This window comes from Mobula hypostoma, chromosome 15 (assembly GCF_963921235.1).
Source record: "Mobula hypostoma chromosome 15, sMobHyp1.1, whole genome shotgun sequence".
Taxonomy (NCBI): domain Eukaryota; kingdom Metazoa; phylum Chordata; class Chondrichthyes; order Myliobatiformes; family Myliobatidae; genus Mobula; species Mobula hypostoma.
The window spans coordinates 10346902-10364544 of NC_086111.1; the positions used below are offsets into that span (position 1 = coordinate 10346902).

The following is a 17643-nucleotide window of genomic DNA, read 5'->3' on the forward strand; positions in this document are numbered from 1 at the left end:
CCTCTGGATCTCTTTATTGCTAACTGCCGACGGGACATCAACCGTCTCGACTTCACCACACCTTGTTCCCATTCCAACCTCACTCCTTTCGAACGCTGTGCTCTCCACTCCCTCCGCACTAATCCTAACCTTACTATAAAACCTGCTGATAAGGGGTTGCTGTTCTAGTATGGCGCACTGACCTTTACCTAGCCGAGACACAGAGACAACTTGCGGATACCTCCTCTTACTTACCCCTCGATCATGACCCCACTAAGGAGCACCAGGCCATTGTCTCCCACACCATCACTGACTTTATCCACTCAGGGAATCTCCCATCCACTGTTACCAACCTTATAGTTCCCACACCCCACACTTCCCGTTTCTACCTCCTACCCAAGATCCACAAACCTGCCTGTCCAGGTAGACCCATTGTCTCAGCTTGCTCCTGCCCCACCGAACTCATTTCTGCATACCTCGACACTGTTTTATCCCCCCTTGTTCAATCCCTTCCTGCCTATGTTCGTGACACTTCTCACACTCTGAAACTTTTCGATGATTTTAAGTTCCCTGGCCCCCACCACTTTATTTTCACCATGGATGTCCAGTCCCTATATACTTCCATCCCCCATCAGGAAGGCCTCACAGCTCTCCACTTCTTTTTGGATTCCAGACCTAACCAGTTCCCCTCTACCACCGCTCTGCTCCGTCTAGCGGAATTAGTCCTTACTCTTAATAATTTCTTCATTGGCTCCTCCCACTTCCTCCAAACTAAAGGTGTAGCTATGGGCACCCATATGGGTCCCAGCTATGCCTGCCTTTTTTTGGCTTTGTGGAACAATCTATGTTCCAAACCTATTCTGGTATCTGTCCCCCACTTTTCCTTCGCTGCATCGACGACTGGATTGGCGCTGCTTCCTGCACGCATGCTGAGCTCGTTGACTTCATTAACTTTGCCTCCAATTTTCACCCTGCCCTCAAGTTTACCTGGTCCATTTCCGACACCTACCTCCCCTTTCTAGATCTTTCTGTCACTATCTCTGGAGACAGCTTATCTACTGATGTCTACTATAAGCCTACTGGCTCTAACAGCTATCAGGACTATTCCTCTTCTCACCCTGTCTCTTGCAAAAATGCCATCCCCTTCTCACTATTCCTCCGTCTCTGCCGCATCTGCTCTCAGGATGAGGCTTTTCATTCCAGGACGGGGGAGATGTCCTCCTTTTTTGAAGAAAGGGGCTTCCCTTCCTCCACCATTAACTCTGCTCTCAAACGCATCTCCCCCATTTCATGCACATCTGCTCTCACTCCATCCTCCTGCCACCCCACTAGGAATAGGGTTCCCCTTGTCCTCACTTACCACCCCACCAGCCTCCAGGTCCAACATTTAATTCTCCATAAGTTCCGCCACCTACGGGATCCCACCACTAAGCACATCTTTCCCTCTCCCCCCCACACCCCGCTTTCCGCAGGGATCGCTCCCTATGCCACTCCCTTGTCCATTTTTCCCCCCCCATCCCTCCCCACCGATCTCCCTCCTGGCACTTATCCTTGTACTTACTTTATACTTTATAATTTATTGTTGCCAAACAATTGGTACTAGAACGTACAATTATCACAGCGATATTTGATTCTGTGCTTCACTCTCCCTGGAATACAAATATTAAATATTAAAGATACTAAAAATAGTTAAAATTAGTAAATATTAAAAATTTAAATTTTAAATCATAAATAGAAAATATAAAAACAGAAAGTAAGTTAGTGCAAAAAATCTGAGATGCTTCTGTATATTGGCGAGACCCAACGCAGACTGGGAGATCGTTTCGCTGAACACCTACGATCTGTCCGCCAGAGAAAGCAGGATCTCCCAGTGGCCACACATTTTAATTCCACGTCCCATTCCCATTCTGATATGTCTATCCACGGCCTCCTCTACTGTAAAGGTGAAGCCACACTCAGGTTGGAGGAACAACACCTTATATTCTGTCTGGGTAGCCTCCAACCTGATGGCATGAACATTGACTTCTTAAACTTCTGCTAATGCCCCACTTCCCCCTCGTACCCCATCTGTTATTTATTTATTTATTTATTTACACACATTCTTTTTCTCCCTCTGTCCCTCTCACTATACCCCTTGCCCATCCTCTGGGCTTCCCCCTCCCCCTTTTCTTTCTCCTCCTCCTGTCCCATGATACTCTCATATCCCCTTTGCCAATCAATTGTCCAGCTCTTGGCTCCATCCCTCCCCCTCCTGTCTTCCCCTATCATTTCAGATCTCCCCCTCCCCCTCCCACTTTCAAATTTCTTACTAGCTCTTCTTTCAGTTAGTCCTGACAAAGGGTCTCAGCCTGAAACGTCAACTGTACCTCTTCCTCGAGATGCTGCCTGGCCTGCTGCGTTCACCAGCAACTTTTATGTGTGTTGCTTGAAATTCCAGCATCTGCAGATTTCCTCATGTTTGCGTTATTCATATGGTCCTGTTTTCATACAGAATACCGCTTTGACTCTGTGAAAAATGTGAAAGGTTAGGAAATCAATTTCTGTAATCAAATTTGGATTATGAAGACATGTAGTCCTCTTTTATTGTCATTTAGTAATACATGCATTAAGAAATGATACAATATTTCCTCCGGTGTGATATCACAAAACACAGGACAGACTGAGACTGGAAAAACTGAGAAAACCACGTAATTATATCATATAACAACAGGAATTCTGCAGATGCTGGAAATTCAAGCAACACACATCAAAGTTGCTGGTGAACGCAGCAGGCCAGGCAGCATCTATAGGAAGAGGCGTAGTCGACGTTTCAGGCCGAGACCCTTCGTCAGGACTAACTGAAGGAAGAGTGAGTAAGGGATTTGAAAGCTGGAGGGGGAGGGGGAGATCCAAAATGATAGGAGAAGACAGGAGGGGGAGGGATGGAGCTGAGAGCTGGACAACAGTGCAACAATACCATAACTTGATGAAGAAGTCCATGAGCACAAAAGTTCAAAGTCTCTCAAATGTTCTACATCTCACGCAGACGGGAGAAGGAAGAAAAACTCTCCCTGCCATGCCGACCACAGTCTGACCCTGAGTCATCCGAAAACTTTGAGCTCTGATCAGCTCTGCGACACCGAGTACTGAGCGCCATCTCTGTCTGAATGATTCGGCCTCCTTCTCGGTTGCCAAAAGCAGGCAAGGCTAGGGATTTTGAGGCCTACCCTCTGAAAGATTCCCGACCACACAGTAACGACAGCAGCGAACGAGCGTTTCAGAAATTTCTCCAGATGTTCCTCTGTGCTTTCACGTCCATTCTCCATCAAATCAGAATTGTCCACGGCCCCTATTTAACAGATATGATATCATCTTTCACCGGAGGGCTGCGCATGTGCAGGCGCACCGCCATCTTCTCCTCCCGCACTACTTTGCTTTTAAGTTGAGTTATAGAGAGTTATATAACACAAAAACAAGCCCTTTAGCATAACTTGTTTATGTATGTCTGAGCTTGTCCCGTTTGCCTACGTTTAGCCTATATCCTCCACACCTTTTCTATATATGTACCTGACCATAAGACACGTGCAGAATTAGGCCATTCGGCCCATTGAGTCTGCTCTGTCATTCCATCTTGTCTGATTTGTTATCCCTCTAACCCCATTCTCCTGCCTTCTCCCCGTAACATTTGATGCCTTTACAAATCAAGAACCTATCAATCTCCACTGACCTCAGTGAATGCACTGAAATGAAGTGTAATTCTCTGGAGAAGAAATTCAGTATTGAACCTTATACAATTTTTAAAATTCAGTCATTGATATTATTGTTGTGGATTGAGCTGTGTGTTGCTCTCAACCATATGAAACCGAATATTTTGACTTTTGCTATTATCACATTGTGAGTAGTTACAAAATACAGACTGGACTATTTAGCAATTTCAATTCTGCAGCCCTCCAGAATCTCTGTGGATTGATGTTTCTGGAGTCATGTGCTTCCTGGATTCCCGTTACTTTACTTCAAATGACAATTAACAGCAATGGAATTGCTTTCTTCAGTATTCCTCTGTCTAAGTTGGGTTCGCAGCCTTTTTTATGCCATGGAGTAAGGAGTCCATAGACCCCAGGTTGGGAATCCCTGCTTTAAATAACGTATTAAAACCTACCTTTCTACCCAAAACTTTCTCATAAAGATGTGTTAAGACTTTATCTGAAAAATGTCCTGTGAAGCTCCTTGATATTTTTACACCTTAAGGGTGCAGAGTAAATACACGTTGTCATTTGCATTGACGTAGCTGAGATCTATCCATGCAGAAATTTATTTTTGCTGAATTTCTGGAAATCTCTAGCCTGGAGTGTTGTGGAGGCCAGGTCATTAGTGATATTATAAGACCATAAGAAATAGGAGCAGAAGCAGGCCATTTGGCTCATCGGGTCTGCTCCATTATTTCATCATAGTTGATCCATTTTCCTTTCTTAGATAAGGGGCCCAAATTGTTCACAATACTCCAAGCGAGGCCTCTTCAGTGCTTTATTAAGCCTCAAAATTCCATCCTTGTTTTTATATTCTAGTCATCTTGAAATGAATACTAACATCATACTTACCTTCCTTATCATTATGGCTGAGATAGACAGATTCTTTTAAAGAATCTGTAATTGAGGACCATGGGGAGCTGGCATGTAAGAGTTAAAGCCAATGTACATCAATTATATGGCAGTGTTGGCTTAAGGAACCAAGTGTTCTTGTGAAATAATGACAAGCCATTAGCTGTCCCCGAGAACAGTGATTTTGGATAATTGTCTATCATGGTTCCATTAAAAAAGTTTACCTATTTCTGATACTTAAAATTATTCCGCAGTAAACAAAATAATGTAAAGTAAGAGTTTTGTCTCAGTTAAAAGACTTTGATCTACAGAATCTTTTGTTTTTTTAAATTTATTAAGTCTGCTTTGTGTCCAGTTCTGGTCGCCTCACTATAGGAAAGATGTGGAAGCATTGGAAAGGGTAGAGAGAAGATTTACCAGGATGCTGCCTGGTTTAGAGAGTATGCATTATGATCAGAGATAAAGGGAGCTAGGGCTTTACTCTTTGGAGAGAAGGAGGATGAGAGGAGACATGATAGAGGTATACATGATATTGAAAGGAATAGATAGAGTAGACAGCCAGTGCCTCTTCCCCAGGGCACCACTGCTCAGTACAAGAGGACATGGCTTTAAGGTAAGGGGTAGGAAGTTCAAGGGGGATATTTAGAGGAAGGTTTTTTACTCAGAGTGGTTGGTGCGTGGAATGCACTGCCTGAATCAGTGGTGGAGGCAGATACACTATTGAAGTTTAAGAGACTGCTAGACAGGTATATGGAGGAATTTAAGGTGGGAGGTGGGTTATATGGGAGGTAGGGTTTAAGGGTCGGCACAACATTGTGGGCCGAAGGGCCTGTACTGTGCTGTACTGTTCTATGTTCTATGCTTTTTACTTTGCAACTACTTTAAAGAAATTGGCCCCTTTATTCAAGTAACAAAGACACAATAATTTCATGCTTAATCTAGTCCTCAAACTACAAGGCATACACTGAATATAGGTGGCACTGCGTAAGTACATCCAAATGCCAGGTGAAATAGCTATGACAGAAAAATAAATTATAGGAGCCAATTTTGAATGTCTGTTTTTAAAAGGTGAGTTTACTATAGTTTTACTGAGTTGACAAATATAGTTTCTTAAGGGTTTTTTGTGTTATAACTTGCTACTAATTGAATGTAAGTTTATAATTTCTTCAACACAAGCTAAAGCAAAAGACAATTACATCATCTTTTGTAATGTTTGTGGCAGCTATGTGCCAGGAAATTAGATGGCTTTCATGTCAATGACTTGGAGTCAATATCTGACAAGGCCAGGTCCATTTTATGGCTTTTAGTGTCAAGAGTAGATCGCTAGTCCTCCGTCATCATCTGCTCACCAAGAAGCACACTGGAGCAGCTGCAGAATTGGAGACTATAGTTAATTTTCATTCTTTTTACTGACTCTTCTTGCTAACCTGATTTTGCAGCCATGAAGTGGCATGTGATTCATGTAAATTTTGACAATGTTTTTGTAACCAATCTAAACAGTCAGTTAAGATCATGGTACAACATTGATTATATGAATGTTAATAGAACCAGTGTGTGTAAATTTTAAAATGGAAAACCTATGCCTTGCCATTTATACTTGACAAAATGAGCAAGAAATCACCTTGTAAAATGCACATTTCAATGTATTTTAATTCTTTTCCAGAGCAGTTAGTATTGGGGATGTACAAAGAGCCATCACAGGCATGGGACAGAGACTACGACAATTTTATTCTTCCCTTGTTGGAGGACTTGCAGCCATGCTACATTCTTTATCGCCTTGACAGCCAGAATGCACAGGGTTATGAATGGCTCTTTATTTCCTGGTCGCCTGACTATTCCCCAGTAAGTTCTATATGCATTTTATTTCCAATACTAGCAATCTTTGAAGTATTAAGAGGATGTGTAGACACTAGAAGAAAACTTAAAGCTTCATTTCAAGCTTTATCTTTTTATTTGTTTTAAATATAAAAGCTGTGTCATAAACATTTGCACTTGAATTGGTGAGAAGCAGCTTGTGTAGAGGCTGTATTCCATAATTTCTGAGCGGAACCATTCACTATTCTAGAGTATGACCTTTTCTGAGAATATATTAATACTCTTCTTTAATGTCATTTTCTCCTATTTCAACTTCTTGAACTTGATCATGTAAATGAAGCGTACAGAGGATTCTGGTTAATTGAGACACACAGGGACCAGTGCATTTTAAAGATGATATATTTAAATGAAATACAGAACAAATTAGAATACTGCTGATGGGGTGCCGCAGTAGCATAGCACGATACTATTACAGCTCAGGACATTGGAGTTCAGAGTTCAATCCCAGCATCCTCTTTAAGAAGTTTGTTCAGCCTTCCCGTGGAATGCGTGTGTTTCCTCTGGGTGCTCCGGTTTCTCCCATAGTCCAAAGACATACTGCTTAATAGGTTAATTGGTCATTATAAATTGTCCCGTGATGAGGCTAGGGTTAAATCCAGGTTGCTGGTGGTGCAGCTCAAAAGGGCCAGAGGGCCTTTTCTACTTTTATACTGTACAATAAAACTGTATTAGTTTCTAAAAGTTATTAATGGAGCAATTCATGGAATGTACACACGTGTTCTTTTGATCGACTAAATGAATAAATTCAGCGCAGATGCCTAGTGTAGATAATCTACTGCCTTCATACAATCCTTTTGACGATTACATCCTCCAAATCTTCAATTAGATTAGATTATCTAATTGTCTAATCTAATTACACTGTAATATTCCAGATGATTGTTGAAGCCTTCAAATTCTTCATAGTTCTGAACTTGTTAAAGTAGTGAAACGGTTTCATTTTCACTCCCAGCATTTCTGGTATCTACAAGCTTGAATGCTTAAAATCACAATGAGCAAAACAGTTCTGAATTGTCTTACTGCTTATTTCTCACCAACTATCAGTGTCAAAAGCCACTGTGCTTTGAACGCAAACACACGTAACTGGTACTGTTTAAAAACTGTTTGTTCTAAGCATGGTATGGTGTCTTAACGGCCACTCAAGTACATGCAACTGACACGAGTTAGAAACTGTTCAGCAACAGTATTCTGCCCCAATTAAGCGGCAAAATGTCTCAAACAAATGAAGGGAATCCTGGCTATTTTCTTGATTCGTTTTTTTCTTAAGAGTTGTTCCAAATAAGCGGGTGCCCCGATTAACCGATGGCCCAATTAACCAGAATGTACTGTATATCAAGCAAGGTGGGATTTCATAACAGCTCATAAATTATCATTTACCTTAGTTACAACAGAAATCAAAACCAGTTTTAATGCAGCTAAGGTGTCTCTTGAGAAATATTTTTGACCAATGGAAGCATTTTATCTTTATTATAAATGAATACTCATACATATATGTTCTTCGGTTAAAAAGATTTATTTTGTATTCCTCTGTTTAAAATGGTCCAGCCCCAAGCTTTCAACTAAAATATACTTGTTCCATTTAAAATACATCTTACTGGTTATCAAGCTTGTGAGAATTTAAAGATGTATCTGTATCGGGTCCAGTTCTATTGGGTGTCCAATAGAACTGGACCCGATGGTGGCTGTGCTTAGATCAGCTGCTGTACCATCTTCCTAACAGGGAAACCATCAACTTTCAATCAAAGGATGTATTAAGTGTCCCATGCTGTGTGTCCAGAATGCACAGGACTAGTAGGAACAAAGACTAGCAATTGCATATCACCCAGAATGAACTACAGTGCTATTTTAGTGATACACATTATTTGTCCCGTACTTTAGTGATGAATTTAACACATCCTCACCTTTCAATGAATAATTGGCATGTACAGACATACTAAAATGGCAGCAAGTAAATGGGTGATGAATTTGACTCCTTTACTCTGTTGCTTTTTTTTTCTTGTTCATGTGATCAAAGTAAATTTCTAGATTGCATGTGCCATTGAGGGTAGAAACGGATGATTTGGCAGATAAATGCGTGGCTGAGAAGCTGGTGCAGGGGGCATGGCTTCCGGTTTTTTGATCATTAGGATCTCTTCTGGGAGAGGTGTTACCTGTACAAAAGGGACAGGTTGCACCTGAACCAGAGGGGGACCAATATTCTTGCAGGGAGGTTTGTTAGAGCTATTGGGAAGGGTTTAAACTAATTTGGCAGCGGGATGGGAACTGGAGTGAAGGGACTCAAGATAGGATGGATAAGGCACCCCATGCAAGGCTTATTAAGAAAATAAGGAGAAATGGGATCCAAGGGGACATTCAGTTAGTCCTGACGAAGGGTCTCGGCCTGAAACGTCGACTGCACCTCTTCCTACAGATGCTGCCTGGCCTGCTGCGTTCACCAGCAACTTTGATGTGTGTTCCAAGGGGACATTGCTTTGTGGATCCAGAAATGGCTTGCCCACAGAAGGCAAAGAGTGGTTGTAGACTGGTCATATTCTGCATGGAGGTCGGTGACCAGTGGTGTGCCTCAGGGATCTGTTCTGGGACCCTTACTCTTCGTAATTTTTATCAATGACCTGGATGAGGAAGTGGAGGGATGGGTTAGTAAGTTTGCTGATGACACAAAGGTTGGAGACGTTGTGGATAGTGTGGAGGGCTGTCAAAGGTTACAGTGCTACATTGATAGGATGCAAACCTGGGCTGAGAAGTGGCAGATGGAGTTCAACCCAGATAAGTGTGAAGTGATTCATTTTGGTAGGTCAAATATGATGGCAGAATATGGTATTAATGGTAAGACTCTTGGCAGTGTGGAGGATCAGAGGGATCTTGGGGTCCGAGTCCATAGGACGCTCAAAGCAGCTGCACAGCTTGACTCTGTGGTTAAGAAGGCATATGGTGTATTGGCCTTCATTAATCATGGAATTGAATTTAGGAGCCGAGAGGTCAGACCCCACTTGGAGTACTGTGCTCAGTTCTGGTCACCTCACTGCAGGAAGGATGTGGAAGCCATCGAAAGGATGCAGAGGAGATTTACAAGGATGTTGCCTGGATTGGGGAGCGTGCCTTATGAAAACAGGTTGTGTGAACTCGACCTTTTCTCCTTGTAGCTATGGAGAATGAGAGGTGACCTGATAGAGGTGTATAAGATGATTAGAGGCATTGATCATGTGGATAGCCAGAGACTTTTTCCCAGAGCTGAAATGGTTGCCACAAGAGGATACAGGTTTAAGGTGCTGGGGAGTAGGTACAGAGGAGATGTCAGGGGTAAGTTTTTTACTCAGCGAGTGGTGAGTGCGTGGAATGGGCTTCCAGCAATGGTGGTGGAGGCGGATACGATAGGGTCTATTAAGAGACTTTTGGATAGGTACATGGAGCTTCGAAAAATGGAGGGCTATCGGTAAGCCTAGTAATTTCTAAGGTAGGGACATGTTCAGCACAACTTTGTGGGCCGAACGGTCTGTATTGTGCTGTAGGTTTTCTATGTTTTTCTATGTTTTCTATGTAAAAAAGCAAAAATAGCATGCAGTCAGACTGTTAGGAAGGACAAGCAGATGATAGGACAAAATTGCAGCCAGCAGGTTCAGTATCAGTACACAAGGGATGCAGAAGAAAAAAGGGTAGCAAATAAAGTTGCTATATCTCAATATAATTGTTACATTGTGTTATATCTCAATGCACCGAGTACAAGAAGTAAGGTGGATTATCTTGTTGCACTGTTACAGATAGTCAGGTATGATGTTGTGGCCATCACTGAATCATGGCTGAAGGATGGTTGTAGTTGGGAGCTGAATGTCCAAGGTTACATGTTGTGTCAGAGGGATAGGGAGGTAGGTAGACAAGGTGGCTTGGCTCTGTTGGTAAAGAATGGCATCATATCAGTAGAAAGATGTAACATAGGATCAGAAGGTGTTGAATCCTTGTGAATAGAGTTAAGAAACTGCAAAGGTAAAAGACCCTTGATGGCAGTTATATACAGGCCTCCCAACAAAAGAGGGGATGTGGACCACAGATTACAACAGGAAATAGAAAATGCATGTCAAAAGGGCAATGTTATGATATTCATGGTAGATTTCAACATGCAGGTCAATTGGGAAAATCAGGTTGGTAATGGATCTCAAGAGAGTGAGTTTGTTGAATGCCTATGAGATGGCTTTTTAGAGCACTTTGTCATTAAGTCTACTAGGGGATCAGCTACTCACACAAAATGCTGGAGGAACTCAGGAGGCCAGGCAGCACTTAGGGAAAAAAGTACAGTCAATGTTTTGTGTTAGAGGATCAGCTCTACTGGATTGGGTGTTATGTAATGAACTGGAGACAATTAGGGAACTTAAAGTAAAAGAACCCCTAGGACAGCGGTCCCCAACCACCGGGCCGCAAAGCATGCGCTACCGGGCCGCGAGGAAACGATATGATTTGGCAATAGGAGTCAGCTGCCCTCATTCCCTGTCAGGCCCACTGTTGAGCTTGAATGCATGCGAGGTCATTACGCACGTGTCATCCATGTCAGTGCGGGGAGGAGATCAACTCCTCGAGCTTGCAAATGATGGCGGGCTGAAAAGCATATTTGACATAACATCTCTGCCAGCATTCTGGATCAAAGTCAAGGCTAAATATCCTGAGATAGCCACGAAAGCACTGAAAACATTGCTTCCATTTCCAACTTATCTCTGCAATGAATGCAGCGAAAACTGAATTGTGGAATAGTCTGGAAATAAGGAACCTCCTTCAAGTATCGCTGTCTCCCATCACCCCTCGATAGGACCGTCTTGTTGCAGGAAAACAAGCCCAGGGCTCCCACTGGTTCAGCGATATTGGTGTGTTGCAACCATTTTATATGTTCATACGGGGAAAATATGTTCTGTGTGTTTAATATCCAAACGTTACTTAAAATGTTATGATGCTACTGACTTATATAACCATATAACAATTACAGCATGGAAACAGGCCATCTCGGCCCTTCTAGTCCGTGCCGAACACTACTCTCACCTCGTCCTACCGACCTGCACTCAGCACGTAACCCTCCATTCCTTTCCTGTCCATATACCTATCCAATTTTTCTTTAAATGATAATATCAAACCTGCCTCTACCACTTCTACTGGAAGTTCGTTCAACACTTACTTCAAGCTCCCCTGATAATTGACCTATTGCTATATTCATGCGAGGAAAATATGCGCTGTGTGTTTAGAAACATAGAAACATAGAAAATAGGTGCAGGAGTAGGCCATTCGGCCCTTCGAGCCTGCACCGCCATTTATTATGATCATGGCTGATCATCCAACTCAGAACCCCACCCCAGCCTTCCCGCCATACCCCCTGACCCCCATAGCCACAAGGGCCATATCTAACTCCCTCTTAAATATAGCCAATGAACTGGCCTCAACTGTTTCCTCTGGCAGAGAATTCCACAGATTCACCACTCTCTGTGTGAAGAAGTTTTTCCTAATCTCGGTCCTAAAAGGCTTCCCCTCTATCCTCAAACTGTGGCCCCTCGTTCTGGACTTCCCCAACATCGGGAACAATCTTCCTGCATCTAGCCTGTCCAATCCCTTTAAGATTTTATACGTTTCAATCAGATCCCCCCTCAATCTTGTAAATTCCAACGAGTACAATCCCAGTTCATCCAGTCTTTCTTCATATGAAAGTCCTGCCGTCCCAGGAATCAATCTGGTGAACCTTCTTTGTACTCCCTCTATGGCAAGGATGTCTTTCCTCAGATTAGGGGACCAAAACTGCACACAATACTCCAGGTATGGTCTCACCAAGGCCTTGTACAACTGCAGTAGTACCTCCCTGCTCCTGTACTCGAATCCTCTCGCTATAAATGCCAGCATACCATTCGCCTTTTTCACCGCCTGCTGTACCTGCATGCCCACTTTCAATGACTGGTGTATAATGACACCCAGATCTCGTTGCACCTCCCCTTTTCCTAATCGGCCACCATTCAGATAATAATCTGTTTTCCTATTTTTGCCACCAAAGTGGATAACTTCACATTTATCCACATTAAATTGCATCTGCCATGAATTTGCCCACTCACCCAACCTATCCAAGTCACCCTGCATCCTCTTAGCATCCTCCTCACAGCTAACACTGCCACCCAGCTTCGTGTCATCCGCAAACTTGGAGATGCTGCATTCAATTCCCTCATCCAAGTCATTAATATATATTGTAAACAACTGGGGTCCCAGCACTGAGCCTTGCGGTACCCCACTAGTCATCGCCTGCCATTCTGAAAAGGTCCCGTTTATTCCCACTCTTTGCTTCCTGTCTGCTAACCATTTCTCCACCCACACCAATACCTTACCCCCAATACCGTGTGCTTTAAGTTTGCACACTAATCTCCTGTGTGGGACCTTGTCAAAAGCCTTTTGAAAATCCAAATATACCACATCCACTGGTTCTCCCCTATCCACCCTACTAGTTACATCCTCAAAAAATTCTATGAGATTCGTCAGACATGATTTTCCTTTCACAAATCCATGCTGACTTTGTCCGATCATTTCACCGCTTTCCAAATGTGCTGTTATCACATCCTTGATAACTGACTCCAGCAGTTTCCCCACCACCGACGTTAAGCTAACCGGTCTATATTTCCCCGGTTTCTCTCTTCCTCCTTTTTTAAAAAGTGGGGTTACACTAGCCACCCTCCAATCCTCAGGAACTAGTCCAGAATCTAACGAGTTTTGAAAAATTATCACTAATGCATCCACTATTTCTTGGGCTACTTCCTTAAGCACTCTGGGATGCAGACCATCTGGCCCTGGGGATTTATCTGCCTTCAATCCCTTCAATTTACCTAACACCACTTCCCTACTAACATGTATTTCACTCAGTTCCTCCATCTCACTGGACCCTCTGTCCCCTACTATTTCTGGAAGATTATTTATGTCCTCCTTAGTGAAGACAGAACCAAAATAATTATTCAATTGGTCTGCCATGTCCTTGTTCCCCATAATCAATACACCTGTTTCTGTCTGCAGGGGACCTACATTTGTCTTTACCAGTCTTTTCCTTTTTACATATCTATAAATGCTTTTACAGTCCGTTTTTAGGTTCCCTGCCAGTTTTCTCTCATAATCTTTTTTCCCCTTCCTAATTAAGCCCTTTGTCCTTCTCTGCTGAACTCTGAATTTCTCCCAGTCCTCAGGTGAGCCACTTTCTCTGGCTAATTTGTATGCTTCTTCTTTGGAATTGATACTATCCCTAATTTCTCTTGTCAGCCACGGGTGCACTACCTTCCTTGATTTATTCTTTTGCCAAACTGGGATGAACAATTGTTGTAGTTCATCCATGCAACCTTTAAATGCTTGCCATTGCATATCCACCGTCAATCCTTTAAGTGTCATTTGCCAGTCTATCTTAGCTAATTCACGTCTCATACCTTCAAAGTTACCCCTCTTTAAGTTCAGAACCTTTGTTTCTGAATTAACTATGTCACTCTCCATCTTAATGAAGAATTCCACCATATTGTGGTCACTCTTACCCAAGGGGCCTCTCACGACAAGATCGCTAATTAACCCTTCCTCATTGCTCAAAACCCAGTCCAGAATAGCCTGCTCTCTAGTTGGTTCTTCGACATGTTGGTTCAAAAAACCATCCCGCATACATTCCAAGAAATCCTCTTCCTCAGCACCTTTACCAATTTGGTTCACCCAATCTACATGTAGATTGAAGTCACCCATTATAACTGCTGTTCCTTTATTGCACAAATTTCTAATTTCCTGTTTAATACCATCTCCGACCTCACTACTACTGTTAGGTGGCCTGTACACAACTCCCACCAGCGTCTTCTGCCCCTTCGTGTTACGCAGCTCTACCCATATCGATTCCACATCTTCCCGGCTTATGTCCTTCCTTTCTATTGCGTTAATCTCTTTAACCAGCAACACCACCCCACCTCCCCTTCCTTCATGTCTATCCCTCCTGAATATTGAATATCCCTGGACGTTGAGCTCCCATCCCTGGTCACCCTGGAGCCATGTCTCTGTGATCCCAACTATATCATAATCATTAATAACAATCTGCACTTTCAATTCATCCACCTTATTACGAATGCTCCTTGCATTGACACACAAAGCCTTCAGGTGCTCTTTTACAACTCTCTTAGCCCTTATACAATTATGTTGAATTTAATATTAAATTCGTTAGATAAACCCTTTTAGAAACGAAATTGAGTCTTTCTCGGGGTAAACCCAATGTATTTGACTGCTACTCTTGTTCGTTGGCAACCCTACCACCCCCCCCCCCAGTCTTTTAGAAACGAAATTGAGTGTATTAGCCACTTATCACCTATATTGCGTTGGTGATTAACACACCCCCCCGAACAGAATCGCCAAAACCGAATTGTAAAAAAAATGGGCATGTACATGCATGCGCAAATCACGCATGCACACTGGTGCCCGCGCAAGGCTTCATGGCCATTGTAGTCTTTCTCGGGGTAAACCCAATGTATTTGACTGCTACTCTTGTTCGTTGGCAACCCTACCACCCCCCCCCCCCCCCAGTCAGCCGGTCCACAAGAATATTGTCAATATGAAACCAGTCCGCAGTGCGAGAAAGGTTGGGGACCCCTGCCCTAAGAGACAGTGGTCACAATATGATTGAGTTCAGCTTGAAATTTGACAGGCAGAAAGTAAAGCCTAGTGTAGCAGAGGAAATTAGTGGTATGAGAGAGAAATTAGTCATAGTAAATTGGAAGAAGATTCTGGCAGGGATGACAACAGAACAACAATGGCCAGAGTTCCTGGGAAAATGAGGAAGGTGCGGGATAAATGTTTTCCAAAAACAAAGAAATACTCGTGGCAAAATAGTACACCCGTGGCCGACAAGGAAAGACAAAGCTAATATAAAAGCAAAAGAGAAGGCATAGAACAAAGCAAAAATTAGCAGGAGGATAGAGGATTGGAAATTTTTTTTTAAAAACCTACAGAAAGCAGCTAAAAGAATCATTAGGAGGGACAAAATGAAATGTGAAAGCAAGCTAGAACAGTATCAAACAACAGGAATTCTGCAGATGCTGGAAATTCAAGCAACACACATCAAAATTGCTGGTAAACACAGTAGGCCAGGCAGCATCTCTAGGAAGAGGTACAGTCGACGTTTCAGGCCGAGACCCTTCGTCAGGACTAACTGAAGGAAGTCCTGACGAAGGGTCTCGGCCTGAAACGTCGACTGTACCTCTTCCTAGAGATGCTGCCTGGCCTACTGTGTTTACCAGCAATTTTGATGTGTGTTGCTAGAGCAGTATCAAAGTGGATGGTAAAACCTTTGACTTTTTTTTTGGCGTGTGCCTGCATGCGTGCGAGTCAGTGCGTATGCGTCTGCGTGTCCTTGATAATGTCTCTACCACGGCCCTTCCACGAGGCACGGAGCTAGAGAGAGAGAGAGACTGTGTGGTGCACCACTCCTCACACAGACATTTTCACAGTCTTTTCCCTTTATTTTACGAGGTCGAGTTGCGATCTCGACACTCAACCCAGCACGGATGGAAAGCGTACTCGGGAGTGGACTCGACTAGTTTTGAACCCGGGAATTTCCGCTCCCAGGTCCAGCGCCGACGTCATTGCGCCACCAGCCAGCCCATAAAACCTTTTACAAGTATGTAAAATCTAAGAGAGATGAGAGTGGATATAGGACGGCTAGAAAATTAGGCCAGAGAAATAATAACAGGGGACAAGGAGATAGCAGATGAACTAAAAGAGTATTTATCATCAGTCTTCACTGTGGAAGACACTAGCAGTGTGCCAGATGTTGAAGGGTGTGAGGGAAGAGAAGTGAGTGTAATTACTATTAAAAGGGAGAAGGTGCTCAAAAAGCTGAAAGACCCAAGGGTACATAAGTCACACGGACTAGATGAACTGCACCCTAGGATTCTAAAAGATGTAGCAGTAAAAAGTGTGGAGGCATTAGTAAAGATCCTTCAAAAATCATTAGACTCTGGCATGGTGCCATAGGACTGGAAAATTGCAAATGTCACTCCGCTCTTCAAGAAAGGAGGAAGGCAGCAGAAAGGACCAGTTAGCCTGACCACCAGTGGTTAGGAAAATATTGGAGTCAATTGTTAAGGTTGAGGTTCTGGAGTACATGGTGACACAGAACAAGATAGGACAAAGTCAGCATGGTTTACTTCAGGGAAAATCTTGCCTGATGAACCTGTTGGAATTCTTTGAGGAGGTTACAAGTCAGATAGATAAAGGGGATGCATTGGATGTTGTATGTTTGGACTTTCAAAAGTCCTTTGACAAGGTCTTCTAACAAGAGACTGCTTACCAAGTTAAAAGTCCATGGTATAACGGGAAAGTTACTGGCATGGTTAAAGCATTGGCTGATTGGTAGGAGGCAGTAAGAGGGAATAAGGGTCCTTTTCTGGTTGTGTACTAGTATTCCACAGGGGTCGACGTTGGGACCGCTTCTTTTTATGCTGTATATCAATGATTTAGATGGAATAGATGTCCTTGTTGCCAAGTTTGCAGATGATATGGAGATTGGTGGAGAGGCAGGTAGTTTTGAGGAAACGGGTAGGCTGCAGAAGGACTTGGACAGATTAGGAGAATGGACAAGAAACATAGAAAAAATACAGCACAATACAGGCCCTTCGGCCCACAATGCTGTGCTGAACATGTACTTATTTAGAAATTACCTAAGGTTACCCATAGCCCTCTATTTTTCTAAGCTCTATGTACCTATCCAGGAGTCTCCTAAAAATCCCTATCTTGTCTGCCTCCTCCACCATTGCCAGCAGCCTATTCCATGCATTCACTACTCTGTACATGAAAAAAAAATCTCCTGACATCTCCTCTGTACCTGCTTCCAAGCACCTTAAAACTGTGCCCTCTTGTGATGGCCATTTCAGCCCTGGGAAAAAGCCTCTGACTATCCACACGATCAATGCCGCATTGACAATGAGGTGCCAAATGAAATACAATGTAGGAAAATGCAAGTTCATACACTTTGGTAGTAGAAATAAATGTACAGACTATTTTCTAAATGGGGAGAAAATCCAAAAATCTGAGATGCAAAAGGACTAGGGAGTCTTTACAGAACACCCTAAAGGTTGACTTGCAGGTTGAGTCAGTGGTGACGAAGGCAAATGCATCGTTGGTATTCAGTTCAAGGGGTCTTAAATACAAGAGCAGGGATGTGATGCTAAGGCTTTATAAGGCACTGGTGAGGCCTCAC

At 43.1% G+C, this 17643-nt stretch overlaps 1 protein-coding gene across 4 annotated transcripts in view; it reads left to right on the forward strand.

Annotated features, from left to right (window-relative positions):
* LOC134356680 (twinfilin-2) overlaps nt 1–17643 on the forward strand; it is a 169505-nt gene that overhangs the window by 85123 nt on the left and 66739 nt on the right. For all 4 annotated transcript variants that reach the window (XM_063067704.1, XM_063067703.1, XM_063067705.1 and 1 more), the window contains one exon: nt 6220–6398. In XM_063067704.1, coding sequence (XP_062923774.1) covers nt 6220–6398 — 179 coding nt within the window. The remainder of the gene's footprint in view (nt 1–6219; nt 6399–17643) is intronic.